The following is a 26460-nucleotide window of genomic DNA, read 5'->3' on the forward strand; positions in this document are numbered from 1 at the left end:
AGACTGGCCTTGGTTGGCTGCTAGCAGAGGGGAAGAGCGTGGGGCGTGCAAGGATTTGCATGGCTATGCTGGATACTCCGGTCAGGTTCAGACACTTTTGATCGGCCCCCTGAAATCAGCTCGTTCGCTTGTATGCGTCTCTAAGTACATTCCATGCACACATCCTGACAGTGCCTAAACGGACACATACACGTACATGCATGCATGCATATGCCGAAGGCTTGCCAAGTTTGCTCGACTTAACGGCAATTAATTTGGCAATTGACGTTGCTCAATATGTACAAAGAGAAGTGGGCATAATAACATAAATTCAAGAGTATTTCGGACGGAAGTTCTTGCGGCTCCTCTGTGGCATGTCCAATCGGACGCTCCATTTCGTTATCGGACACATTAGGCAAATGGCTACGGCTTTTGTTTCCTATTAACATTTCTATAATAGGCGAAGACCATGCTAAACAATAAACTGCATGGAATGGAAATGGCATGGCTAAAAGCAAATGGAGTTGTAGTCCCTTCATCCTTCGCTTACGTCTATTTTGGATATTAGGCTGCTAAACTTGTGACGCGCATTCTGGGCTTGGCTTTTGTCTTCATTCAAATGCAAACAATGGCTGACTAAAATATACGTAACTCTCCCTCCCTCCCACACACATAGCATAGGTAACAGAAAGAGCGCATAAGGTATATATACATACATATGTATATGCATACATTTACGAACACACGCAACTCACAGGCAACCCCTCACGCGGCGCTCATAAATAACGCTTTAGACTTTGATTTAAATAAATTGTATTACGAACGCTAATATTTTATCATTTCAACAGTTTCGCGTGGCCCGCGATTCGATTCGAATTTCTTGCGCGTTTTACCAATGATTCCCTTTTAAGGACGGCACAACGACATCTTTCCTGATTGAGTGCCATTTTTGTCGCATAAATTTTATGCCAAATAAATATTGCAAGTCGTTAACCGGCTTTTCGGCAACAGTGGAAAGAAAATGTAGACACAGCTTTGGCCCCATTTATTGGACGGCAAGATGACTTTTATATTAATATTCACAGGCAAAAATTTAAATTATATGGATTATTTTTTTCTTCAAGCAATGTTTAATATTTTTAATTTATTTAACAATCTTCGATTTTGACATTCCAATGTGAAACTGCATAGGTTTGAAGTTAACTGCAAATTTTGGTCGGTAAACGTTTGAAATCAAACCGCAATAAAATGGAACATTTTAAAATAATTATTGTATATTAGTACAATAGTCGGCCGCCAATAAAGGTACAACAATATAAAATTACCAATTTGTAATAACCACAAAGCAAAAGCGGCAGAGAAGAGGGGCAACAACAGCAGCGGGAGTCGAAGAGTCGCATCATCAGAAAATCAATTCAAGCAAAGCGGACCGAAGGGATGGCCAAATGGCCACAGATTGTTGAGCGAATTGAATCCTGTTTGTTAAAATGGGAGAGTTTGAAACATAAAGTGTGTGGAAATTTTTTAAAAAGTGAGTTGGACCCATAAAATACGATACGTCTGTGTGCCTAGCGCAGCGTTATATAATTAACAGTTCAGTAATTCGAAATTCGATCAGATTATGATTTCGAATTATTTCTGTTTACATAAACTTATATTACAAAATGTAAAGTAATGAAAAGCTTTTGCATTAAGATCATTGAAAATAAATATCAAGGAGGTCAATCGGAGGATAAACAAGGTGGAATTTTCCAAAACCCTGTCGTAACGTAGCTCCCTAATATCTACGGTTTTAGCTGAGTGTTAATCCCCAACTAGTCAGTCAGTCAGGACAAAAAAGCTGTACATAGAAACAAATATTTATTTGTAATTATGTACTCACCTGTGAATTCACACACAGAAATATTTTATCGTCGTCTATTACTAGGCGGTAGAAGAACTTTTATATAAGCACATTACTGAAAGAACAGAAAAGCAAAGCAAATAAAAGTTTATTAGCTTAAAAACACACCTTTCTTGGCATCTTACTTAAATAAGTGAGAATCGCGTAGAAGAGCACTAATTAAGTTTTTTTGTTAAGTACATAGTTAAATATAACATTTTACAAGGAGTTTTTACCTTTATCTAAAATATAATAAGGCATAGTTTGTTTATATTACATACCAGTTTTTTAATGGCCTCCGCCCAAGCCATAGTTAAAGCCGCTTCCTCCATTGTTCAAGCCGCCTCGTTCACAATTGAAGCCGCCGTCGCCACCTTTGCTCAATTTGCCGGCTCCTCCATTGCTAAATCTGCCGCCTCTTCCCTTGCCTCCTCCTTTGACCAAGCTGCCGCCTTCTCCATTGTTGAGTTTGCCGTCTCCTCCACTTGAAGTGAACCTATTCTGTTTTTTTTTTAATTTGCAGCACGGCTAGATGTAAGCTTGTTCTTGCATATGAACATACAAAATATATGCATACATATGCAAAAAATAAATGCATTCATAATATATACATATATGCATGTATACACACATGCATATATAAATGCAAACAGACATAAATTATTATGCAAACACATACATTCATACAAACTTGCATTAATATATACAAACATACACACATATTCATATACATACATACATACATTTATACATACATACATACATACATACATACACACAATTATATAAACATATACACATAGATACAATTATACATACATAGATACAATTATACATACATACACACACACACATACAAACATATACACATGTATATGCACATACATCCATATATGCACACATATATAGACACACTTATACACACATAAATACACATACAAAATCTAGTTCTACATCGAACCTTTCTGTGGAGATACAGTATTTTTTTGGCGAAGTTTTAAGTTTTGACAGATCAGCTTCAAACTTATTTTTAAAACTCTATACTAAGACTTGAATACGTTTTCTGCGATCACAGACATTATATCTGCAACTAAGGAGAAGTAGCTGAAAACGATTGTATGTGTGGAAAATGGGTGAAAAACTGTTTAAAAGTTAAAGCAAGAAACTGAGACTAGACACTGGATGGGAAATACCCGCAAGTAATATAATACTCCTGACATTTTCCATATATAGCCCGATATTTGCGAATAGGCATTACTCATACGACTTGTCATACTTGTCTTTTGTCTCATTGTGATTTTTGAATTTTTGATTTGAGCGACTCCTCGTCCTGCCCTAACCCACATCGACCGAATTGGTGCGCTCTTTTGTGTGCTTCCTAATTTTGCAACTGAATGAGTCGCAGCAAAAGGATCTCAGGCTACCTATTGAAGGATCCACTTGAAAAACGATCGCGGATTAATGTGATTAACTTACAGTTGATTTAAGCATAAAGGGCGCAGGGAAAAGTACGTTGAATGAAAACAAAAATAAGTAGGAAAAGTTTCAAATTCAACGGCAAGCGGACCCTTTGGCATATCAGAGACGGCGGCCCATACAAAGGCAACCCTGCAAAAATCGTGCTAAAGTCCTTAATTCCGCTAGGATGCGCGCATTCGCACAGGCATAAAGACAACAAACAAACAGCCGACAGACAACAAACAGTAGCTAAGACTTAATTATTTTATAAGGCGGCCAGAGAGCGGCAACAACAACAGCGCAGCGGGCGGGATATGGACCGCCCAGTGAGCGCGTCCTGCCAATTTGCGGTTACTGTTTACTATTAACGTCTATGTGTGTGTGAGTGTATCTAAATTGCCTTTGCCAGGCGCGCTCAGTCCCTGCTGAAGGAAATATCAATTTGTCGCCACATCATAAAAGGTAGCGCAATAAAATTACCCGCCGCCCCATCCCCACACACACCCCCAGCACAGCTGTGGGGCGAACGTCTATATCTTTGTCAAATCCCACATTCAATTTGGCACTGCTTTGTGCGCAAAATCCCCAAAGGAATCAGCTCGTCCTGCTCGCGGCGCCACCGCTCACAATGCCCACCCACAGAAATCCGGGCCAAGAAGCACAATAACAAAGCAGGTCTGGCAAAAACGAAACAAAGAAATACACATCGTAAATGGCAAATGCAATTCGCGTATTTTATGACGCGACACGTTGATGGCAATGGCGATGGCGATGGCAACGGCAACGGCAATGGCAATGGCTGAAAAGTGTTTCATATCCACCCGGTTGGAGAGGCACATTGAAACAATGAAGCCGGCCCGATGATAGTGAGTTTTTGCAATGCCAGCATAAGCTGAGCGATAATAAGAGACAAGCAAAATAATAAAATAAATAATGAAGAACAATTCAATTATTTTCATACGAGTGTTAAAAGCCACAAAATCACAGAAAGAGAACCTGAAGTGCTCTTGGCTAATGATGATGCATTATAATGAAATAAATGCCTTGGCAGCAAGGTCTCTAGACGCATTCGGAACTACGTACATTGACCCTGTCTATGAACATTAGCAAGAGCAACTCAAAGACAATTTAAGATATTTGAGTTAAGGAATTGCAAACTAAACATTTACTTAAAAAATCTAGGAATTATATACAGTATCGATAAGGTTTAATCAAATGATGAAAATATTTAAGATTATAAATTTATATGCATTTTTATAGAGAGCTAAAATAACTCTCTCGTAGGGAAATAAAAATTAAAAAAAAGAATATACATATATAAGAATCTAGAAAATATTCAACTTAGCTAAGACTCAAATTGTATATATTCTAATCCTTATCATTTTTTTATTTTTTTTTGAGTTAAATTCTTTTAGCTTAATATTTGTAGCAACAGTGTCAATTTAAAAACTTGGAATACATCTTCCAAAATTCAGCTTCGTTGGAAACTATTTTTCAGGCTTTCCATCTGCCTGGTATCTCATATCATCATCCCAATTATCTGATGAATCTCAACTGGCGAGCCAAATGTGCACAGCTGGATATCGGGACGGGTCTTATCAAACTGAAAACATGGCGATTTTTAATTGAGGCCCAGCCACGCTGCCAAACAAAGCGGCATGCGGAGCGGCGTATGTAAATGCAATTTAATTGTAATCCAATTTGTAGCCAACACACACAGCAAGCAACCATGCGGCGGCCAACGGCCAACGGTAGCGATGCCTCTGATACCTACCTGGGGCGCATTAGATCAGCTTAAGATTAGAGAAAAGTTCAAGGCGCTGGCCAGAGCAAGGCCGTGCTTACCCTTCACTTACAAGCCAAAAATTATTATTAGAAAAAAAAAAAAAACTAACCTTTTGCCGAAGTCTGAGACTGAGTCGCCTGGCGCCGGTTTAAGCCAAGATCACGATCAAAACTATGCAACTACTGGGCCAATAATTATGTGCTCAGTTTAGCTTAAGATTGCTACCGATCCTGATAGACCACGGCGTACCGGCCAAGTGTGCAATTGAAGGCGTGCGGTCTGTTGGCCAAACATGAAAATTGTGCACTTAGCCAAAATGCAGGAACGGGAAATGTAGCAAATGCAAATGCAAATGAAAAAAAAAAAAAATTAAATAAGTGAAAACAGTATGTATATGAGTGCAGAGATCGCCCCTTGAGGTAGCCGTGAGATTTTTATCAATCAGAGGCGGGCACGTTGTAATCAGGCGTAAAATTTACAGCAAACAACGCGAAATCAAAGTGGTTGAAAGCCTTCCGTCACGTGCACGCACTCCTAATGTCAAGGATACGGAGCGCATAACTAACTGGCCTGGGCGAGGGTAAATAGTTTATGTCTGGTATTTATACACTTTATGGTTTCTGACGTGCCGTGATTTGTATGAAACTTGTTAAGCGAACCCCGTTCCCATTCCCCTAATGCAAATGCCGCCCATTCCATTAAAACGTGCCCTGTCAGTGCCGCCAGCCGCCAGCCGCCCGACATGGCTCGCAATGCTTCATCAGCCCTTACCATGGATTCAGTCTGGTAATAAAGTTGTTCAAGTGTATTCACTGCCATATGCTCTGCTGGCAATGAGTGTGTGTGCGTGTGTGGCTTTTGTTATCACATAGGATTAGGCATAATGAAGTGTTTTAATGCGTTTAGGCCGCACACACACAAATAATATAAGCACAAAGCACACCGTTAGCTGAAGTTGTTACGAAAGTTGCACAATAAAAAGCCTTCAAGCTAAATATAATTAAAATGTAAACATGTTACGGTTTAGGTTCAGCTTAGATAAAAGGGAGAATTCGAGAATCCAACGCCAAATCGCAACTACTCTAGCAATGATATAAGAGAAATTATCATGTATCTTTGCTCAGTGAAACAATGCAAAATCAGAAAATGGAGGTGTTTTTAAGCAATAGGAAATCTCACAAATAACTCTAACTCAGTGTGGATTATATACAATCATGCATATGTGTAATAATTAAATTATTATTAATCGATTATAAAGGATGTCATCATCTTAAATAATTGAAAACTAAATCTTCAAATTGAATATTAGATCTTCAAACAACATTGAAAACATGCGCCGGGGTTTCTAGAAACCATTATAATATTATTGATGGACTGGAATAAAATAGCTTTTTAATATTTTTTATAATAAATAACTAAAAACAAACTTATTTTTTTTCAGTCGGTAATATATGCCGACTTAATATATACGAACTGAGAGCTACTATTATTTAACACAGCCAGAAATATCTCATTTGTAGTTTTGTAAAATTCGTTATGGAAACATTGTCGCCACTCGCCTCATTTTATCTATTAATTTTGCACCTTATTTGGCCTCCGTGCTGGTTTTTAGTCCACATATTTGGGGGCATTTGTCAGGTTGTGGGCGTGGTGTGGAAAACCATTAAAGAAATTACATGCTGCTAGCTCCTGGCTGCTGGCTGTTGGCTCCCGTTGCGAGTGTTGAGGACGGTGCGGGGCACTGAATGCAATCGCATTGATGTTAAAAAAAGCGACGACTATAGCGCTTAACTGTCGAGTTGGGCGTATAGGGAGGCGTGGCATAGCGGCAGGCGGTGGCATTGATGGCGGTGTCGACGCTGTTTTGTGGGCATCAAAACATCAAAGTGATTGAATTGTTGCGATTGCTTTCAGAAAAGTGTGCAATGTCTGAAAGCAATTTGAATTGAATTGAATTAAATTAAAATTGCCAGCAGTTGAGTGGGAGTTGCGTGCAGTATGAGAGCAGGCTATACGTAGGTAAGCCATTATCAGCTTGTTTTCCGAGACTTACACAATTACAATAACAACAAACACACACACACACACGTATACGGAATATACAATTTGCTTGTTATTTAAATGAAATTCGAGTGTAAGCCATTTTTAATTGACATAAATATAAGTTATAGGCAAAAGAGACATTACAACAAATGCCAATGCATTTGCCTGCGTACCAATCGCACACACCTATCCACATACATGCACACATACACATTTGCAATTGCTTGCCAACGATTGCCATTAAAATTTAAATCAGAGCAATTATTATTAATGGTCGAAAGCGCTTTTTATAAATGTACGCAAATTGTTGCGCAAATTGTGCGATGGCCACAATTACAACAAAAGCCATTCCAGCCAACAATGCTAACTGGTAAAGCAAGCATAAATCAATGGTAATCATTTTCACGCCATTTTAATGTTCAACAACAGCAGCAACAACAGCAACAGCAACAACAGCAACAGCAACAACAACAACAAAAGTCGCTGCTGCCTTCGTGAGATATATGCATATATACTCGAATGCTCGTATATATTTAACACATATGCATGTAGGTCCTGCTCTGTGTAATATGTAAAAATAGAATACAATATATTTTCACAAACAGCCAAATGGCAATACAGTTGCAATATGTATGGCATATATGTATGTGGATAAATATTTAACATGTGCCTGATAATATCAGGTACTACGAATCTAAATCGTAATTTAATATTTGTACAAGTGGCATAAATTTAAAAGGTAACTTCACAGAATTTATCTTAAAGAAGAAGTGTGCTATAGTAAAGCATGTTCAACCAGGAGCACAGAGCTTGACTTTATTTTTGTGATATATAAAAAATACAATATATTTTCAGAGGCAATAAGAAAGGATTTATATATAGCTCCAATATGTCTGAATCTTAATATCTTAGTAAATATTTAACTTGTGCCTGATAGAATCTTGACTCTAAATCGCAAGCAGAATGTAGTCGGGCATGTCCGACTAGGAGATACCCTGACCACAGGGCTGAATTGCCGATACTCTACTCATTTTCTATAGATATACACCAAAAGCATTGCTTCTTCTTCCTCAGCCTAAATGATCTCAAATGATAAGATAATAAGATAATTTAAATTCAGTTTTTAATTCTACAAACGCAGTCATTCATATTAGTATTTCCTCTAGCGTCATCGGCCACTTACGGAAGACAGCCAAAGATCGTTTCTGAAGACCTTCGATGCTTATTGTCGGATCGCTATGAAATGTTTGGGGCGTAAACTTGTCATCCACATGTGTTTAAATAAGAAAATAATTAATTAATTAATTAAAATAATTTTACAATTTTGCGGGTATTATGGTGTGGTATCCATAAACTAATTGGTAGATATATTTGGTAGATATACACTACCAAAGCCTACAAACTTTATTGATAGACTCTAATTCCTGTAAATATCTATTTATACGCTATTTACCTGTTCTTTATGGACAGAGGGTATAAATGTGGAGTAAAGGAAACTAAATTGATATATTCCGATGGTCATTGGAATAAAATTGCAATTTGCAAATTCCTTTAAATGGTATTTGCAGTTGCTTTACATACATAAACTTACTCCCACACACATGGACATGTGCCCATGGAAAATGACACAGAAATTGCTGTGAAGCAATAATTGCAACGAAGCTTAACAGAATTAAATGATCAAAAAGTAAAAGCGCAATTCAACGTTTATTGTTGGCTGGCAGGACGCGAGAAATTACAGCAGACGGGCCATTTTGGGATTGGTAACAAAAGCCGATTCTCACGCCAAAGGGAAAAGGTACATATATCTATTTGTGTATTCATTGCGATAGTTGTGCAAGGATGTAAAGGATCCACAGAGGATCGCTGCACACTCCCCTAATTAACTGGGATGTGCTCAAGTTTCAGCCCAAAGTGTTAAAAGAACAGCAGCAAAAAAAAGAAGAAAATCAGAGATACAGCTATGTCCTGGTCCGATACCTATCACATTAGCCAGATTTGCATCAAGATTACGCGTTGCGGCAGAAGTAGGTGCTAAGCGGACACTCTCAACAGCTCCAGCTCAGATCACGAAGGTACTCTGACAATTGTCACGAATCAAGAGCACGCGGAACTCGAAATCTAGGCCAAACTCGGCACTCGACCGGCAACAAAAGGTAAGCAGATTTGTGCTAATATGACGGCATCAGTTCTACAATGGACCACAGGCAGGCAGAATCTGAGACAGAGCGGCACCTGAGCCCGAGAGGTGCGTGTGAACGGTGACAACGCCTCAATAGAAGCCCCGAGTTCTGCACGCGATCCTTATTCGTAAGATAAACAAAGTACACACATACGCACACACATGGGAGATTAAGCTTCAAGTGCTGTTTGTTTTAATTATGTAAATCTACGTAAATCCAGCGGGCGGGGCCGAGGATTGTAAACGATAGGAGAATAGTTTGGCGCGCGCCGAGCAGCGAGCGAACCTAACAGACAATGCGACGTGCAATTTAATTGGTAAACGTAGCCCGGACTTAACTGACAGAATTAGTGCAGGGCTCAGAGTTTGGCAAGCGTGTTTTGGAAATTTCGCGGAAACTGTGAAACATCAACAGTGGAATAAAATCACTTAGCCCCTGCCCCTGCCAAAGCTATTGGATGCACATGCTCAGGTCAACAGGGCTCCAACTGTGTGCAGTTCATGCTGTTAGCTCGTTGTGCGTATTTTAAGCTAAATTACAGATGGAAAGCGAAGTAAAGTGTAAAAAAAAAGGATGAAAACTAGTCGGCAGGGTTCAAACAGTGAAGCGGGGCCATCAATGGGTGCTTTGGCGGCCAGAACTATTCGCCTGGGAGCTCTCCAATTGTAGCTGAGGAATGATTACACACACACACGCGCACAAATAAATATACATATATAGACAGTTTCGGTGTTGTTTCTGATCAATCTGGCATGGCTTAGGGACTATGAATGCCTAGGAGTGAAGAGTACTGAAAATATTTTGCCAACAATTTACCATATGCAAAACAAGCGCCTTGCTGCTGGTGGCCATTGTTACCATAGTGGACCCAAAAGTATCAAGATCAGGAATGAGTGAGGACGCTGCAGTTGGCATTGTTTTTCGAGCCCGTCGACACCGCCAGAACCACAAACCAAAGACAAACAAACGCCATTCTTCTACGCTCCGCAATTCACTTTGTTGTTAGCCGTGTTCATATGTGTGTGCCGAATGAGGCTGCTGCTGAGCCTGAGCCGCTTTTGGGCATTACTAGATTAAGAAACAAAACAACATCAATGCATATATATTAAGTAGAATGTGTAGATGTATATAGATATATACAATGGCCTTATGGTTTATGCTGCTGCCGACGTTTTATAGCTCATTACCATTGTATGGCGTGCGGAGTGCGTGATAAATATTTTGCTACACTTTCCATTATCTTTTCGACTAGAATAGGACTTTGAACATGCAGTTTCAAGCAGCTATCTCCCTGCGGATCTTTGGCATTAAGACACGCGGCATACACTTTGAACTCGATAAGAAAAAACGCGTTGCTCATTTATGCACTTTTGTATTATTTTTTTATACGTACTTTGTACATTTGCAAACCTTTGCAAATACACCGTTTGAATTTTGGCTCCAACATTTTCGCCGGAAAGCGGCGAAATGAGTTGGCGATAGTCGCTTTCATAAGGCTAAGCGCCGATAACTTTAACGGGGATGCCAACCTGCTTAAAAGCTTTTGTCGTTTGTTTTGCTTTTTATTGTCATTTTTCAGTTTGTTATATGCCGGTTCGTTTTTATTCATTGCTCGTCTACGGTTGAGGACTGTTAAACGGTTATATTTTGCGGACGAGTCGAATTTTTTACAAAAAATAATAACTAAATCATGTCTTTCATCGGACGTACACTATTGCGCAATGTAAGTATCTTTCTAAATGCAGCCTGATTTTAAAAACATGCCATTTTGATTACGTAATTTGTGACATGCTAATTATGCATTGCAGGTGCCGCTGCTGAGCAAAGCCCTTGTTGGTCAGCATAAACAAACAGCGCGTCTGCTACACCAGAGTGAGTATGCAAAAATTCCATCTTTATGTAATTAACAAGCTCAACACCTACAATTTTCCCCTTTTTAGCTGCTGCACTCTGCGCCGTGCGTGTGCAGCAGCCGGCGCCAGATTTTAAAGGCTTGGCGGTGGTCGGCAATGACTTCCAGGAGATCAAACTGGAGGACTTCAGAGGCAAATATCTGGTGCTGTTCTTCTATCCGTTAGACTTGTAAGCAAGTAATCTGCAATAAACAAAGGCAGTTCCTCAACTCTTAATTTATTTACAGTACATTTGTTTGTCCAACGGAGATTGTTGCATTTAGTGAACGCATTAAGGAGTTTCAGGACATCAACACCGAAGTTGTGGGCGTCTCTGTAGACTCGCATTTTAGCCATTTGACTTGGTGCAATGTGGATCGCAAGAATGGTGGCGTCGGCAAGCTTCAATATCCATTGCTTTCGGATCTTACCAAGAAGATATCCGCTGATTACGGTGTGCTGCTAGAGAGGGAGGGCATCTCGCTACGCGGCACCTTTATCATTGATCCCAAAGGTGTTTTGCGACAGTACTCTATCAACGACTTGCCAGTGGGCCGCTCCGTGGACGAGATATTGCGTTTGATCAAAGCTTTCCAGTTTGTCGAGGAGCATGGCGAAGTGTGCCCAGCCAATTGGAATCCAAAAACGAACCCGGCTACCATCAAGCCAGACGTGGAGGAGTCCAAGCAGTACTTCAGCAAGCATGGGTAAATCTCTACACTGAACACTCAACATTCATCACAAAAAAGACTTTAATAAAGCTCTAACCTAATCTTTTGTCAATCCTTTAATGAAGCATAAAATACAAATTAAATAGTTATTTCAGGTGTGAAGTTTATAAGATATTAGAAGGGTGATAGTTCACTAGTTATAAATGAGCGGGGCATGCATAAAAGATCAGTTAGATGGCGGCGGCGGCGGTGGCGGTTGCGACAAGCTTATCGATGGCGGTGGCGGTGCGCACGGCGGTGGAGGTGGCGGTACATAACCTGTACCCCAGCCAGGATAACCGCTCGCCCATGGTGGCATTGGTGGTGCACTAGTACCAGGCGGCGGCGGTATTAGCGGCGGTAATGTGCCCGGTATTGGCGGATTCATGGGCTCAGAGGCCGGTGGCGGTGGCTGCGGGGCACTCATCCAAGGCATCAACGGTGGCGGCATTGGTGGTGGTGCCTGCGCCACAGGTGGTGCTGGCACATAGGGCGACAAGCCCATAGCGTGCTCCATGCCCATGCTTGGGTCCATGTTCATTTGATGTTCATGCGTTGATCCTCCCCAGCCGCCGCTCATTTCGCGCTGATGATCGCGTGACGAGTTGGGTGGGGATTGTATGGCCTGCATCTGTGACGGCTTCTTATCAAAGATGCTGTAGCTAGCGCGATGCAGCTGTGGCGCGGCAGGCGTATCAGCCTTAGCAGCAGAAGGCGGCGGTCCCTCGCCCAGCTCCGCCATTAGGCTCATGTACTCCTCATCGATCTTGGCCTGGGTATCCTCACAGGCCATGCCCGGCGCACCGGAGCCTGGACGCTTATTACGACAATCTTTAGTCAAGTGACCAGTGCCGCCGCATGATGTGCAGACAATGGTGTTGGTTATGATCGGCTTGTCGGGGCACTGCCAAGACTTGTGATCTGTAGAGCCACAAGTGCAGCGCTGTATATCGTTCTCTCGCAACGTGCCGTTCAGCTGGGCTAGTTCTCGCAGCTGCATGCGGCGCAGATCATTGTGGCCCTCGGGCACCTCGATGCCTTGCCGTATAACGTCCTTAATCTTGTCAACGGCCTTGCGTACAGCCTCCGGATTGGGCGCTGTAATAAACGCATGCAGCGGTTCATCTTCGCCCGGCAAAGGTTGGCCATCCTTGCGACCCACTTTGCCCTCTTTGACAGAGCCTTTACCGCGTATAATGATCTTAGCGCCGGTGTCCTTTTCCATGGCTTTTAGTGTGTTGCCGCGAGGTCCAATCAGCAGGCCCACAAAGTTTATGTCCGGATGCTGCTCTTGCGGAATTAGAACCTTGTCGCTGACACGTGTAACAGGTGGCCTGCAAGTTGCAACGAGAAACCGTTTAGCGTAGCAATTAATAATAATTGATTATATAATTACTTGTAATCAGCTGGCGGCTTAAACTCTGGATTAACAGCCTGCATCTTGACTATAAGCTGATGGCGCTGCTCTTCTAAACGCTTGCGATAGCGAAACTCGCGCGTGTTCAAACGCTTGCCATCAGAACTGTAAATGGGCTCCGGGGAAGGCGACCTGGGAATGAGCAAAAGAAACGAAAAGAGGGTCTTTTTGAAATGGACGTATTCACGAGGCTAACAATATACAATTGGCTAAACTTAATGATCTTATTGAACTACATTATAGAATTTCATATATTTTATATGGATTATCGTATATCATAAATCCTGTAATTGGCAAATCATCATTTATTAATCAACATAATTAGCAAGTTTTGATTAGAAAAATTCGCTGAATTGAGAAAAGAAGAATTTTGATTAATTCGCTTGGATTTGATTCGATTTGTCGCACACTTGTGTCTACACATATTTATATATGCATTTTTTTTGTGGCTGGTCTGTTGTTGCTTGGCAGCATGCTTCTGTAAAATGGGCTCATATTTCTGTAAGACGTGCATTAAGTATTGGACGCTCACGGCTTTGAGGAAGAGAAGAAATTGGCATTATTATAATGTAAAATCTGATTAGATTAGATTGCCAGACGCTTACACTTCTCGGGAGTCGAATCTAAAACGCTGTCTGACACCAATATAAATCCCTTCGAAAGTTTTAAAATTATAAATTAAGGCTAGCATTAGTTGAAAAACAAAACAAAATCAGTTAAGAAGATTGCCTAAAAAGCAGCATTAGTATTTCTTTCCAAAGAGCCCCCATTGCCCGGGATTTGCGATTTAAGCACTGGATACTGTATAAATGTCCTTTGACCTGTGTTTGAACCGTAGACCGTATGCCTTCACCCAGAAATTATTTAAGTTATTTATAGAATTTTAAAGACGTTCACAATCGCTATCATCAACAGGAAAATTAAATGTGTACTTTAAATATTGGTTAAGTTTTGTAATTGTTAAGATTTGTTGCAACAAAAGGTTGCACTCTGCAAGACTGTTGATGAAAACTTTATGAAATGAATATATGTATACATAAAAAATAATTATCATAATTTTCACGTTATCATTGCAGAGCATGCTGCGTAAAACCTGTACAAATTGCATCATCCGTTGATCGAGTTGCAATTCCAAAACCTAAATCCGTATCCATATCCGGAAAATAGCTGTGGTTAGATCACTTTCGTTTTTGGGGGTAGATAAATGTGTGTGGTGTGAGAATAAACAGTTTCAAACCTTTCTTCCGGGGTCTGCGTAATGCCCAAATCGCCAGTGCGCAGCTTGCGGCTGATCTCCTCGATTTGAAATTGAACTGTAATTAGAAGTCGTTAGAGAAGAAGAAAGAAAATCGAGCGCAACCTCGACATTAGTAAATGTTAAATGCTAATTTTGTAGGAGAGAGAAAGAAACAGATTTATATATGTTGTATATCAATAAGTGGTTGGCTAGGGGAGACCGATAACATTATTTCACTATGAGCCTGATAGATATTTGTGTTTCCGTTTTACAGACGACAGCGCCGACGCGTGCCTAAGCTAACTGAAAATTTGTGAGCGTTACAATTAATAAGATTATTGATCGATTTATTTGATTTGTAGGTTGATTGGATTGGTTCATGTATTTCTCTTTGGGCAATAAGATAAGGTTATTATCTAGCCGTTTGGAACTCGTGTCGTTTGTGTCACACGCCGGAATCCCTTCAAAAAGAGAACGAGAGATTATTATAGTGTGCTCAATGCAATTTTGTTGTGGTTTTACGTTTGCTCGCACGTCCGGCCCTCTGAAATGGACTTCTAACTGTGGTGGATAACGGTAACGCTTACTGTGATCTCCCCGCGACTATTTGTGGCTGTGTTTGTTTTTCTCATTAGTTGTCATTAGGCTTATATCTAACCTTACAAACTAACTTAGTTGTTATCTAACTACAAATCATATGAATATTGCGACGTTACCTAAGTAGGCTTCTTGCTGTGCCGGATCCAACGTTGAGGGCAAAATTGTGGGCATGCCCGGTATAAATGTCTTGTCCTTTTCAGTTCCGCCCCATCGAGACTTTCGCTTGCGCTTGCGTTCCGCTGCACTGTCCACTGAGAATTTAAAAAAGTACTCAATAATTATGTTTTAAAAATCATTCCGCAACACCTACTTGAGTTCTCCGAGATTCCATTGCTCATGGAATCATTGCTATTCTGGTTGCTAAATAGTGATGCAAAGCTTTTGTTGTTACCCACATTGCTCATAAGATCCTGAATAGTCTGTGAAAGATCGAAGCGCGAACTGGGTTCCTCTCTAATAGACTCCAGCTGCGGCTGTTGGTGGTGGCGCTCGAACAGAGACGGTATTCGAGACTCCTGGTCATGCAATAAGTTGCGACTGTTCGAAGTGTCAAATGGATTCACATATGTGCGCTCACGACTGCTGCGCTCCCGACTGCTCCGCTCTCGGCTATTACGTTGCGATTCATTGCTCCGCTCATTACGACGCCGGTCATAGCTGCGACTATTGGAGCGTCGTCTGCGATTGCGATCGTAATCATCGCGGTTTCCTCCACCACGTGACCCGCTGCGTCTTGAGCGTGATTCGCGATCCCGTTCGCGTCTGCGATCGCGATCCTTGCTCCGCGAGCGTTTCTTACGTCTGTCGTAGTCATCATGGTTGTTCGAGCGGCTGCGGTGCGATTGGGAATCACGATCACGACCACGTTCACGGTCCCTGTCCCGTTCACGGCTCTCACGTCGACGGCTATCGCGATCCTTGCTGCCACGTTCTCGATCTCTGCAAAGATAATGCTCGATCAGTAATTACAAAAATTGTAAGCATCCGACACTTACCTTCGTTTTTTCTCGCGCTCTCTATCCTTTTCCTTATCCCTGCCACGATCTCTGGAACGCGAACGTTCCTTATCGCGACTTCGGTAGTCATTGTCATTACCACCGTTGGCTTCTTTTTCCTTACCCCCTCCGATGGGCTGCTGCAGTTGCAGCAGTTCTGGTGGCGTTGCACTCATTATATAATTGTTAAAACTTATATTTTTCAGACGATTTGCCAAAAACTTATGTCCGGTTTACATAAAATGAAATATTTTACAACTGCCGAAGTGCCGCACGTACACGGCGGCCTCACACAGCTCACCAATACCAATGCAATTACAATTGCAAAGCACAATTGCGTGGCAAGCGGCAATTATTTGCTGCAACTATATGTTGCAGGTTAATTCTAGATATATATATCTGATATTTTACTTGCTTTACTCAAGTATTTTCACTATTTTCATATTTTATATGCACGTTTACAAATATATCCAAAGTTTTAAACGCTGGTTTTCGCCGAAAACCTCACACACAGATGTACATATCCAAACAGGGATGCTTTTGCTGGTAGAGCTGTATAATTTTCAGCGATGAATCGATTACATAGACGATTACATAGTCATAGCATATATGAACTATGCGATATATTTTCTTATCGATATACTATCGTGCATTAGTATAAAGTTTTTCTAGCCGTTTTTTCCTGCTGCCCACCATGCATTTATAGTTCCGCCTCCTTCTAATATTTTATTTTCGATATCTGGCTTAATATTATTAACCTTAGATGTGCCACCCTCTAGCTTCAAACTGAATTTTGTTTAATAAGCAACTATTTGTACAATACTTGCTAGGCTAATTTAAAGAACATAAAAAAAAGCAGCTAAGAAGCTCGCTTATATTTGGTTAGTGCTTATATTTACCTATCAACATTAATAATATATCGATTAAGCATATCGATAGCCATAACGCACGTGTGCTGCATTTGTTTTCATTTTCCGCATGCACTCATATTGTTTAAAGTAGATTAGTAGAATGGGTGCAAAGAGTAAAAAGTCAAACGCCGATGCAGTGTATTCTAAGAAATCAGTTAAAAGCAGTAATCCCTTCGACACTGCAATAGCCCAAACCGCCAAGCGCTTGAACCCGTTTGACGTGCACGTGAACAAGGAAAAATTTAAGATCCTAGGTCGGATTTGCAAGCATGATCGAGGCTTGCCTGGTGTTTCCCGTGCTAAAGCCCTGCAGAAACGCTCTGAAACTCTCGGCCGGCAATATGCGGTTAAACACAAAACCAACAAATTTGTGGACCATCGCATTGGCAAACATCTAAGCGGCGACCAGTTGACAGAGTCTGTGATGAATGCACGATTTCTGTCTGAGAAATTGGCTCAAGTGCGCGCCTCAAACAAGGCAGAAAAGTTTAACTTAAATGACGACGAGTTGCTCACACATAGAGGTCAAACGCTTGAGGAGATTGAGCAGTACAGAGACGAACGTTCAGATGACGAGGATATCGACGATGAGGGTCTTAACGGTACGTATTTGCAGTATAGTAGTCAGCAAATGGGTTACCTATTTTAATTTTACAGCTGAGTTTACTTCAACCGCGCATTTTGGCGGTGACGGCGACACGCCGCAAGATCGTCAAACGGCCATAGAAGAAATGATTAGTGAGCAGAAACGTCGGAAAAATGAAATAGCGAAGGACAAGGATGAAGTCCATGATCTTACGGAAAAGTTAGATGCAAACTACAAGGAGCTGTTGCCGCTGGTGGCAAAGGCAACCAAAGATGAGCAGCACGAAAAGCCTCCTCCCGATGCATATGACAAGTTGCTAAAAGAGATGATATTTGAACCGCGTGGCAGTGTCACAGACAAGCTCATAGATCCCGAGGAGCTGGCCAAACAGGAGGCTGCACGTCTGGATAAACTCGAAAATGAACGACTGCGGCGCATGAAAGCGGATGGTGAAGAGCAGGAAGCAAATGTACAGATCCCACATCGATCAGCTGACGATTTGGATGATGGCTACTTTGCGGCGGGCAACGAGGATGATGGCGACGATATTCTAGCCTACGATTTGGACGGCAACCTTGGCACGCATCTGAATAGCAAAAGGGAAGCGGGTGATGCAACCGGGCAGAGCGATGAAAAAGATAACGAGAGTGAGGAAGATGGTGAGAATGACGATGATGATGAAGAAGAAACTGAAGATAGCGATTCTGAGGTGGATAACTTAAGTGACCTGAAAGAATCGGACAGCGAATCTGATCAAGGTGAAGCACCACAACCCAAAAATAAAACCAAACCTCAAAAGCAGAAAACTTCTGAAACGGTTGACACCAGCATACCCTACACTATCAAAATGCCTAAGACATATGAGGACTTCACCGAGCTTCTGGCCAAGTATACGCCTACGCAACAGGTCACCATTGTAGAGCGCATCATTAAGTGCAATCATCCCAAACTGGAGGGCGTCAATCGTGAGAATGTGGTTAAACTCTACGCGTTTCTGCTACAGTATATTAAGGATATGTTCGAGGATGCCAGCGAGCAGGACATTCGCTTACATTTCCAGCTGGTTGCGCAGCTTATGCCGCATCTGTATGACCTCACACATCTAAATCCGGACCGCATGTCTAATACATTGCTGGATGTGATTAAGGAAAAGTATGCTGAGTACCGGAAGAATCACAAAGTGTATCCTACGCTAGACACGCTAATCTACTTTAAGCTTGTCTCGAATCTGTATTCCACCTCGGACTTTCGTCATCCATTGGCCACTCCCACGTACATTTTCATGCAGCATATATTGTCGAGAGCGCGCGTACGAACACGCCAGGACATTGCCATGGGTCTGTTTATAATCACCATTGCCCTGGAGTTCGGGTCGCGTTCCAAGCGTCTGCTTCCGGCAGTTTTTAACTTTTTGCTGGGCATAGTTCACATGGCCATACCCAAGCGCCAGGTTGACCAGATAGAGATTGTGCCGCCATTTGAACGCGATGGACCCTTTAGCAAATTGTTGGCAATACCAGCCACGAGCGAGAGTAAAACGCTTGAGTCACAGCAGCTTCAGGCTGCGGATCTGGTTACGCACACAATAACCTTGGACTTTAAAGTACGAGCTCTGGACATAACGTTGCGTCTGGTTAAGCAAATCTTTGAGGAGCAGATAGGCGAGCACACTGGAGCCTGCTTTTTGGCCAGTCCTTTTTTGCCTCTAATGGAACTTCTCCCGCTTAAGCTCTATCCCAAACATGTGCAGCAGCACTTTGCCGAGGCAAAGTCTACGCTGGAGTGTGTAGCGGCGAAGAAAATGAAGCCGCTGGCTCCACCCGACAAGAAGCCAAAGGCCTTGCGTCTGCTGGAGCCTCGGTTTGAGGTGGTCTATGATGATAAGCGACGACCCAAAATGTCCAAACAGAAGGAGGAGCGCGCTAAGCTGCTGCACAAAATCAAGCGCGAGAAAAAGGGCGCTATTCGCGAAATACGTAGAGACACGGCCTTTGTGCAAGATTTGAAGCTGAAACAACAGTTGCAAAGGTGAGTGTATGCGAATTTAAATAAAAGACCTTTGCTAACATTTTAAAATTTTCCATTGCAGTGATAAGGAACGTCATGAAAAGGTCAAACGTATCTACCAGGAAGCCTCCGTACAGCAGGGCGAACTTAATGAACTGGCACGCGCCAAAAAGCGAAAAAAGTTCTAAGTCTCACGTGTATAGTAAAAGTTTTAAGGCAAAATGTGTTGAGTACTTTAATTATTATGAAAACAAAAAAAAAACAGAACCTATTTATTGCGTCTACGTCTGTTCGCCCGAGATCTGCCGGCAGCGCAGCGTTGCAGCCTCCACCGCCCCAGCAACTGCCGCACGGAAACCTGCAAAGTCCAGTGATAAGCGCTTTGTCTTTAACAAGTGCGAGGCTAGGTACGTACCTGATCGCTCGAGATGCCTTAAGGCCGCTGCCGTTGAGCCAGCCGGACTGGTTACGTTGTCTTTCAGCTGGCCGGGATGTGTGGCGCATTCACGTACCATGTGACCGGCACCTAGCACTGTCTGTGCTGCCAAACGGTAGGCTAGATCTCTGGGCATGCCCATATGCACGGCGCCATCGGCTAGCGCTTCGATCATTACGAACACATAGGCGGGCCCGCTACCACTCAGGGCTGTGACTATGTCCAGCTGCGACTCATCACAGGCTTCGCACGTGCCAACAGCCTCAAGTAGGCGCTGGGTGACTTGTGCATCTGCATCGCTCGCCTGGCTGCCGCGTACGTAGACTGAACAGCCGGAACAGACCAAAGCCGGGGTATTTGGCATGACGCGTATAACCCGCGATTGCGTTGATAAACTGGACTCGAGGCTCTTCAATGTGATGCCCATGGCTACAGAAAGGAAAAGCTTATTTGCGCTTAACGGCTTAATCTCTGCTAGCACCTTGGGCACCACCTGTGGCTTGACAGAGACAAAAACAATTTCAGATTTCTCCACGACGGGTGCGTTCTCGACTAGTGTTTCGATGCCCAGAGATTGAAAGGATTGCTGTGATACCTTGTCCGCCGGATGTACACTGGCTATAATGCCGCTGGGTTTGGTCAGACCTTGATCAACAGTTTGTTGAGTTGAATAATGTTAATAAATGTAATCGAAACGGGCTTACCTGCGGCTATAAAACCCTTTGCCAAGGCTTTGGCCATGTTGCCACCGCCAAGAAACCCGATTTTTCCTATAGATCCCATTTAATAGCTAGCAAAACAACCACTGACTGCACTTTCCGTTGTTCAAGCAGCAACTGTTTTTCATCTGGCCGTCGGTAAGCTGAACGTTCTGATAAGAAAATCTAGTCTTTGGTGCGTCGTAATACCCTCCCCACCCTTTTGCCATTCAATGTTCCAACAATAAAGTCTACATTGCTTAATCGCAATAGCGGGTTATCATTTGTAAGTTTGTATACGCATATGTACGTATATATATTGCTTAGCTTTTATCAGTTGATCGACAACAATAATATTTGTTCTATTGTCCATGATAGGCTACGATTTTTCGAGTTCATTTCAACATATGTAATATTTTGTGCATTGACTAAAGTTTAAGATCTTGACTCACAATTAATACTCAGTGTTTTGTATGCAAAGGTACGTTATAAACAATTTGCATATATATGTATACTGGATATTTTCAAATTCAATGCCAGGTTGGCAGCACTCATAAAAAATACCAAAAAATGAATACCGAAAAAGATTTATCGGAAAGCAACCAAGCAACGTTACTTAACACTATTTTCATTCGCTTTACAACTTTATTTACCTAGAACGACGTCAAGAGAAATTTTTTACAATACAAATTGCAGTTTTACGAACTTCAAATAAATTTACATTGAAATATTTCATAATTAAACAATAGGCTAAGCCAAAGCAAAGACCGCACATTGGAGAAACACGAATCAAAGGCTTCGGACAACAAAGACAAAAGTCGAATGCAACTTGCATCAATCCGCTGTGTTTGTGTTGTTTTCACACATTTTCGCTGGGCAGCTGTGACCTAGCTGTAAATTGCAATTACGATAGCAACAACAAGGAAACACAATTCACGAGATTGGTGAGCTAAGCAAACAACTAACAAAAAGCACTCCGCACATAAAGTAATCTTGCCTAGCAGCTAACAAACCGAGCGCAAATCACGCTGGGCAGGAAATAAAACATTGCATTTGGTGTGGTGGGCTAATCTACACAACTGCCAAGCTTAAGGAGTGCCCACCCCCAATGCAATAGGCCACGTGTAATTTTTGCACTTCCGTTCTTGGCAGTGGGTGTTTCACACAAACACAAACACACAATACATATTAATACAATCTGACAATTATGGGCAACTAACATTATTGTTATCAGCACAACTATTTGATATTATAAAGATATTAGTCAGTGTGCGTGTGTAATATATGCCAAGATATTTTTTTTTATTTATGTTGCATCAGTTTCATTTCAAGGAACAGCAAACGGGTCAAAAATTATTTAACGAAAATGTCCTCGTCGACGGCGTCCGGGTCGGCCGCCCGCAAACAGCCCACGGCCGTGTCTCGCATGAAACAGGATTACATGCGCCTAAAACGCGACCCGTTGCCGTACATCACCGCTGAGCCGTTGCCAAATAACATTCTGGAATGGCACTATTGTGTCAAAGGGCCCGAGGACTCACCATATTATGGCGGATACTATCACGGCACGCTGCTCTTTCCAAGAGAGTTTCCTTTTAAGCCACCATCTATTTATATGCTAACGCCGAATGGACGCTTCAAAACAAACACCAGACTGTGTTTAAGCATTTCAGGTAATTTTTAACTTCATTATGGGCAATAGACAAATGCCTCAACCCTATAGTTTTCAAAAGGATTTTGGCAACTTATTCGATTTATAGCTAAGTATTTAATTGCGTTTGCTTTGTAGACTTTCATCCTGACACATGGAATCCGACTTGGTGTGTGGGCACTATACTCACAGGTCTGCTGAGTTTTATGGTAAGATTTCTGCGCATACAATTTACTCGTTCTATTTAGTCCACCTTTGTTTTCTTTACTTTGTAGCTAGAGAGTACACCCACACTGGGATCCATAGAGTCTTCGAGCTATGACAAGCAAATGTTTGCCCAGAAATCGCTTGCATTTAACCTGCGCAATGCCAACTTCTGTGAGCTGTTTCCGGACATTGTCAACGAGATTAAGTTACGTTTACAGGGCACCCAGGCTGCAGCCAACGCTGCCAAGCCGGGCACCAGCTCTTCTTCGCGCGCGAATGGTTTGGCTAACGGCAGTGCCGTTGCCATTGATAAACGTAACAAAAATGCCAGTAGTGCCAATGGGCAACTGCCATTGCCAACGGATGGTAGCCCCAGTGACGGGCTGGCGGTAGGTACTGCTGCAAGTGCGGATGTGGGCAGTGGTGGTGCGGCTGCGCTCAAGAATAGCGCACGGAATTCCTATTTAAATTGGCAGTCGATCTATTCGAACCTGGTGATTATAATCTGTTTTGCAATATTTGCACTCATTGTTAATTACGTGATCAAGAACCTGAATCAGGAATAGACTTAAATTGTAAGCAATCAGTACTAAATAGCCTCTATATTTATATATGGATATGTATATGCGTACGTATATTTAATATAGTTTATTTTAAATTAGACACGTTTTGCTCTGCTCGCAGTTGTCGTGTTCCATACATTTAAACGAGTGAATCCAACTTACCCTCCCCCTTCTGTCCCGCCCACGAAGAGCTCAAAAGAAAATTGTGCACAGCTTGAAAAGTATTTGCCGACACTGCTTACCCAGATAGCCGTTCCCGACCTCCATCGAAGTTAGTCTGAAAACATTGGCAATAACGCATAAAATTTTTAAATTTCAACTTATTTGATAAATTGTTTTGTTATGTATTCATTAATAATAAACTAGCCTATAGTTGATAAATGAAATGATAAATACATTCAATCGGAATATGTAAATTAATAAAAAGAGCAACACATTACACATATATACATATATTTATGTATGCATCTATTGACAATTCAAAAATGTAGCTGAAACTTGTGGCTGTTCGCGTACTCTGGTGCATATTTTATTGTGAACGTTTCCTGTAATTCACATTTAGCCCGCTTAAATCGCCCGCATATCTACTGGCTAACAAGTTTTTGTAACCTGGGACAATTTTGTTGGTTAACTTAAGCCAAATAACACACACACACACACATAGCTTATTCCAACGTATTGAAGCAGCTGGCTGTGTAGGTGGCAATGTGCCTCAGTGAATTATAGTATACTTTGCGGCGTTCATGCCAGACGTCATCACAGACACACGTACACACACGCACACAAACACACACAGCAGCTAATGGCAAATTATGTCGTGTGGCAACACACAAAAACCACTTTGAGCAGATTTCTTAAAACCACACAGTGCAGCACGTTTTGGCCTTGGTTGGAGGAGTCCAGTGGGACGCATTCGAAGTTCGGTCAAAATAATAATCAAAAAATGCATTTCGCTTGAAAACTTTTGGGGCAAGTCATCGCCCCGCCAAACTTGATAATTTAACTAACGTAAATTTCAAGTTCAGGCAACGTCATTGCAGACAATGGCAAAGTTTTTGGTGCTGCTGCCACTTGCAACTTTTCAAATTTTGTTGTTTGTTTTATGAACTTGCAAGAGTTTAAGCCAATTTTGTCGGGAAATAAGAACTAAAGCAAAAAAAAAATTACATGCAAGAGGCTAACATTAACGCCACGAAGTGCATATACTCTATCAGCTGTATAATAAAATTAATAAATAAATATCAAATTAAAGAAAGAGAGGATGTTAAGCATTATGATTAATAATATAGTTCACATAATATTAAGGTAAGCTTAAAGTATACTTGAGGCTCCTGACTTAAGTGTAGCATGGTTAATTACAATACTTGTGCGTACCTGTAGTGTACTTACAAACGATGAAACGTTGGAGGTCACGAACCACAACAGAAGGGGCTTTATTAAGAGTGTGTGTGTATGTGTATCTGTGTGAGAGATAGATGAAGCAAGTTGGAGGGAGTAAGCAATGTCAGTGTACATGTTTTTTGCTTGGCATTTATTTTGAGTGCCACCAAGCTGGCGACATGTTTGGACAGACCCAGTTTCCAGTGCTTGCTGTTTCCGGCACTGTCTTTGATGTTCAAGCGGAAGGTTTGCCATTTATGTGCAGTTTTTGCTCATTTGCTGATGCTGGCGACATGCACTTCAAGCTGCCAAGCGTTGACTATGTACAGTTGGGTCAAGCAGCTTATATTCTCGAAGTTCATCGTGCCATAAAACTGGAGCCCAGCTGATGAGCCCATCAATTCCAGAGCCGGAGCCGGCCAACATATGAAAGCGTATGTTGGCTTAAGTGCACAACAAATGGCAACAAGACATTAGACAGCCATAAATACGGATACTGCTTAGGACAGTATGTAACTCCCGCGATACGAGCTAAGCCGCTTAGTAGTGAAAATATGCCCATTGTCTTCTAAATGCCAAAAGAACAAATGGACCTTGTGTCCAACAACAACAACTACATGCCCCAAAAATAACTGCTCCTGGGCTCCGCCACGTTCATGGCCATAAAAACAGTAGCCAAAACAAAAAAGAAACAAGTAAAGAATGCTCTAGTTAAGAGTGGACGACTAGAAAATACGCTAAGCCTCGTGCTAAGCCACCTTCTATACATTCTAGCTTCCTTCTATACACATGTGCTGCGTTTTCACTGTGATCATTGATTAGCATCGGTATTTATAGTCCGATCTCTATGCAGCACCCAAATGTGTATAAATACCTTAGCTTTGGGTTATAATTTTAGTCTCTTCTATATTATACCGCAAGCTGCACATAGCTCTAATAATTTTTGAGTCGTGCTTTAAACTGCGAAAACAACTCAGAAGACCAAGGTCGGATACGCTAACTTCTGCGTGCTACATTATACCCATATCCATTTTCAACTGGTTCAGGGTATAGGAAAAAATGAGAAGAAAAGCAGCCAACGGCGGTTAGCGAAATTTTTATGCACCCCACGGCCAACTCCAAGATAAATAAATATAAATAAAAATAAGAAATGCAATAATCATTAAACATGCCTCATTGGTGGAGCATGTGTGTAGCCATGTGTACATATATCCATGGGCCGACGACTTGACCAGGCCAGGCCGGGCAAGTAAATGCTCGCAAGACACACAAGCCCGCCAAATGAAAATGTTTGTTAAATTATGTAAGCAATATACGTTTATGCCTGTCTGTGTGCGCAATAAACGATAAAACATCTACTTAATATGCAAAGGCCTTACAAAAACAGCAATAGCACGAATGCATGTGTGTATATGTGTGTGTATATGTGTAGGTGAATTTGTGTTTTGATCAATGCATAATCAAATTAGCATCAGCTGCATGCATATCTGTAAATGTAAAGCTTTATTTCGTAGTAAATGGGACATTTTGATATAAATAAAGTGATAAAAAAAAGAAGTTGAGAAGCGTGTAATAAAAAGGGTATAAATCGGTTTTTAACCCATCTAATAAAAGATAGTGAATAAATAGCTGGCTTTTAATGCTAAGTCAACTGTACTAATACACATTTTTAAATATTTATGAATAAGACTATTTCTTTAGATATAATTAAGAAAAAAACATACTACAAGCTATTCTCTAGCAAGTAAGCAAATACTGTTGTGGTCAACACATCGTCTATTACAGTCAGCCTCTTTATAAATTAGCAATTCATATCTATGTCATCACATATTTACTATA

At 41.5% G+C, this 26460-nt stretch overlaps 5 protein-coding genes across 12 annotated transcripts; 3 read left to right on the forward strand and 2 right to left on the reverse strand.

The window, feature by feature from the left end:
- Positions 1-10896: 10896 nt before the first annotated feature.
- On the forward strand, positions 10897-11995 carry Prx3 (Peroxiredoxin 3). The gene is made up of 4 exons (XM_002054381.4): positions 10897-11054; positions 11140-11203; positions 11272-11413; positions 11472-11995. The coding sequence occupies exons 1-4, from the start codon at positions 11022-11024 to the stop codon at positions 11932-11934; spliced, it is 702 nt and encodes a 233-aa protein (XP_002054417.1). The 5' UTR covers positions 10897-11021; the 3' UTR covers positions 11935-11995.
- SF1 (splicing factor 1) lies at positions 11993-16711 on the reverse strand. 3 transcript variants are annotated; one of them, XM_015172474.3, is made up of 6 exons: positions 16183-16711; positions 15498-16126; positions 15304-15438; positions 14588-14663; positions 13330-13482; positions 11993-13267 (listed from the first exon to the last, which is right to left on the reverse strand). In XM_015172474.3, the coding sequence occupies exons 1-6, from the start codon at positions 16356-16358 to the stop codon at positions 12121-12123; spliced, it is 2316 nt and encodes a 771-aa protein (XP_015027960.1). In that variant the 5' UTR covers positions 16359-16711; the 3' UTR covers positions 11993-12120. The 3 variants fall into 3 exon arrangements, 2 of the variants coding, with proteins under 2 accessions (XP_015027960.1, XP_015027959.1); XR_001450092.3 differs by lacking the exon at positions 14588-14663 and having other exon boundaries at positions 12668-13267; positions 16183-16710; XM_015172473.3 differs by lacking the exons at positions 14588-14663; positions 15498-16126; positions 16183-16711.
- Positions 16712-17117: 406 nt separating this feature from the next.
- l(3)07882 (Nucleolar protein 14 homolog l(3)07882) lies at positions 17118-19957 on the forward strand. The gene is made up of 3 exons (XM_002054380.4): positions 17118-17695; positions 17751-19707; positions 19769-19957. The coding sequence occupies exons 1-3, from the start codon at positions 17194-17196 to the stop codon at positions 19872-19874; spliced, it is 2565 nt and encodes an 854-aa protein (XP_002054416.1). The 5' UTR covers positions 17118-17193; the 3' UTR covers positions 19875-19957.
- Positions 19885-20985, reverse strand: P5cr-2 (Pyrroline-5-carboxylate reductase-like 2). Its single transcript, XM_002054379.4, has 3 exons — positions 20827-20985; positions 20102-20767; positions 19885-20044 (listed from the first exon to the last, which is right to left on the reverse strand). Exons 1-3 carry the CDS (start codon positions 20903-20905, stop codon positions 19968-19970), a joined length of 822 nt encoding a protein of 273 aa, XP_002054415.1. The 5' UTR covers positions 20906-20985; the 3' UTR covers positions 19885-19967.
- A 469-nt stretch (positions 20986-21454) lies between these two features.
- LOC6630543 (ubiquitin-conjugating enzyme E2 J2) lies at positions 21455-23688 on the forward strand. Of its 6 annotated transcripts, none has more exons than XR_001450091.3 (5): positions 21456-21764; positions 22141-22493; positions 22610-22680; positions 22747-23306; positions 23363-23688. XR_001450091.3 is itself a non-coding variant. In XM_015171447.3 (5 exons), exons 2-4 carry the CDS (start codon positions 22187-22189, stop codon positions 23242-23244), a joined length of 876 nt encoding a protein of 291 aa, XP_015026933.1. In that variant the 5' UTR covers positions 21456-21764; positions 22141-22186; the 3' UTR covers positions 23245-23253; positions 23341-23688. The 6 variants fall into 6 exon arrangements, 5 of the variants coding, with proteins under 5 accessions (XP_070063773.1, XP_070063774.1, XP_015026933.1 ...); XM_015171447.3 differs by having other exon boundaries at positions 22747-23253; positions 23341-23688; XM_015171450.3 differs by having other exon boundaries at positions 22747-23253.
- The last annotated feature ends 2772 nt before the right edge of the window (positions 23689-26460 follow it).

The sequence above is a fragment of the Drosophila virilis genome, chromosome 2 (genome assembly GCF_030788295.1).
Source record: "Drosophila virilis strain 15010-1051.87 chromosome 2, Dvir_AGI_RSII-ME, whole genome shotgun sequence".
In the NCBI taxonomy this organism is placed as follows: domain Eukaryota; kingdom Metazoa; phylum Arthropoda; class Insecta; order Diptera; family Drosophilidae; genus Drosophila; species Drosophila virilis.

What these genes read in the sequence shown, in the direction of transcription:
- P5cr-2 (XM_002054379.4), bottom strand. Translation starts at nt 20,905, where the DNA reads ATGGGATCTATAGGAAAAATCGGGTTTCTTGGCGGTGGCAACATGGCC. An exon ending in AAAGGGTTTTATAGCCGCAG is followed by an intron (nt 20,768 to 20,826) that starts GTAAGCCCGTTT and finishes CTGTTGATCAAG; the next exon opens with GTCTGACCAAACCCAGCGGC. An exon ending in AAGGCATCTCGAGCGATCAG is followed by an intron (nt 20,045 to 20,101) that starts GTACGTACCTAG and finishes TGGACTTTGCAG; the next exon opens with GTTTCCGTGCGGCAGTTGCT.
- Prx3 (XM_002054381.4), top strand. Translation starts at nt 11,022, where the DNA reads ATGTCTTTCATCGGACGTACACTATTGCGCAAT. An exon ending in AGCGCGTCTGCTACACCAGA is followed by an intron (nt 11,204 to 11,271) that starts GTGAGTATGCAA and finishes TCCCCTTTTTAG; the next exon opens with CTGCTGCACTCTGCGCCGTG. An exon ending in TTCTTCTATCCGTTAGACTT is followed by an intron (nt 11,414 to 11,471) that starts GTAAGCAAGTAA and finishes ATTTATTTACAG; the next exon opens with TACATTTGTTTGTCCAACGG.
- LOC6630543 (XM_070207672.1), top strand. Translation starts at nt 22,187, where the DNA reads ATGTCCTCGTCGACGGCGTCCGGGTCGGCCGCCCGCAAACAGCCCACG. An exon ending in ACTGTGTTTAAGCATTTCAG is followed by an intron (nt 22,494 to 22,609) that starts GTAATTTTTAAC and finishes TTTGCTTTGTAG; the next exon opens with ACTTTCATCCTGACACATGG. An exon ending in CAGGTCTGCTGAGTTTTATG is followed by an intron (nt 22,681 to 22,746) that starts GTAAGATTTCTG and finishes TTTACTTTGTAG; the next exon opens with CTAGAGAGTACACCCACACT.
- SF1 (XM_015172474.3), bottom strand. Translation starts at nt 16,358, where the DNA reads ATGAGTGCAACGCCACCAGAACTGCTGCAACTGCAGCAGCCCATCGGA. An exon ending in GAGCGCGAGAAAAAACGAAG is followed by an intron (nt 16,127 to 16,182) that starts GTAAGTGTCGGA and finishes TTATCTTTGCAG; the next exon opens with AGATCGAGAACGTGGCAGCA. An exon ending in ACGCAGACCCCGGAAGAAAG is followed by an intron (nt 13,483 to 14,587) that starts GTTTGAAACTGT and finishes GCTCATTCCCAG; the next exon opens with GTCGCCTTCCCCGGAGCCCA.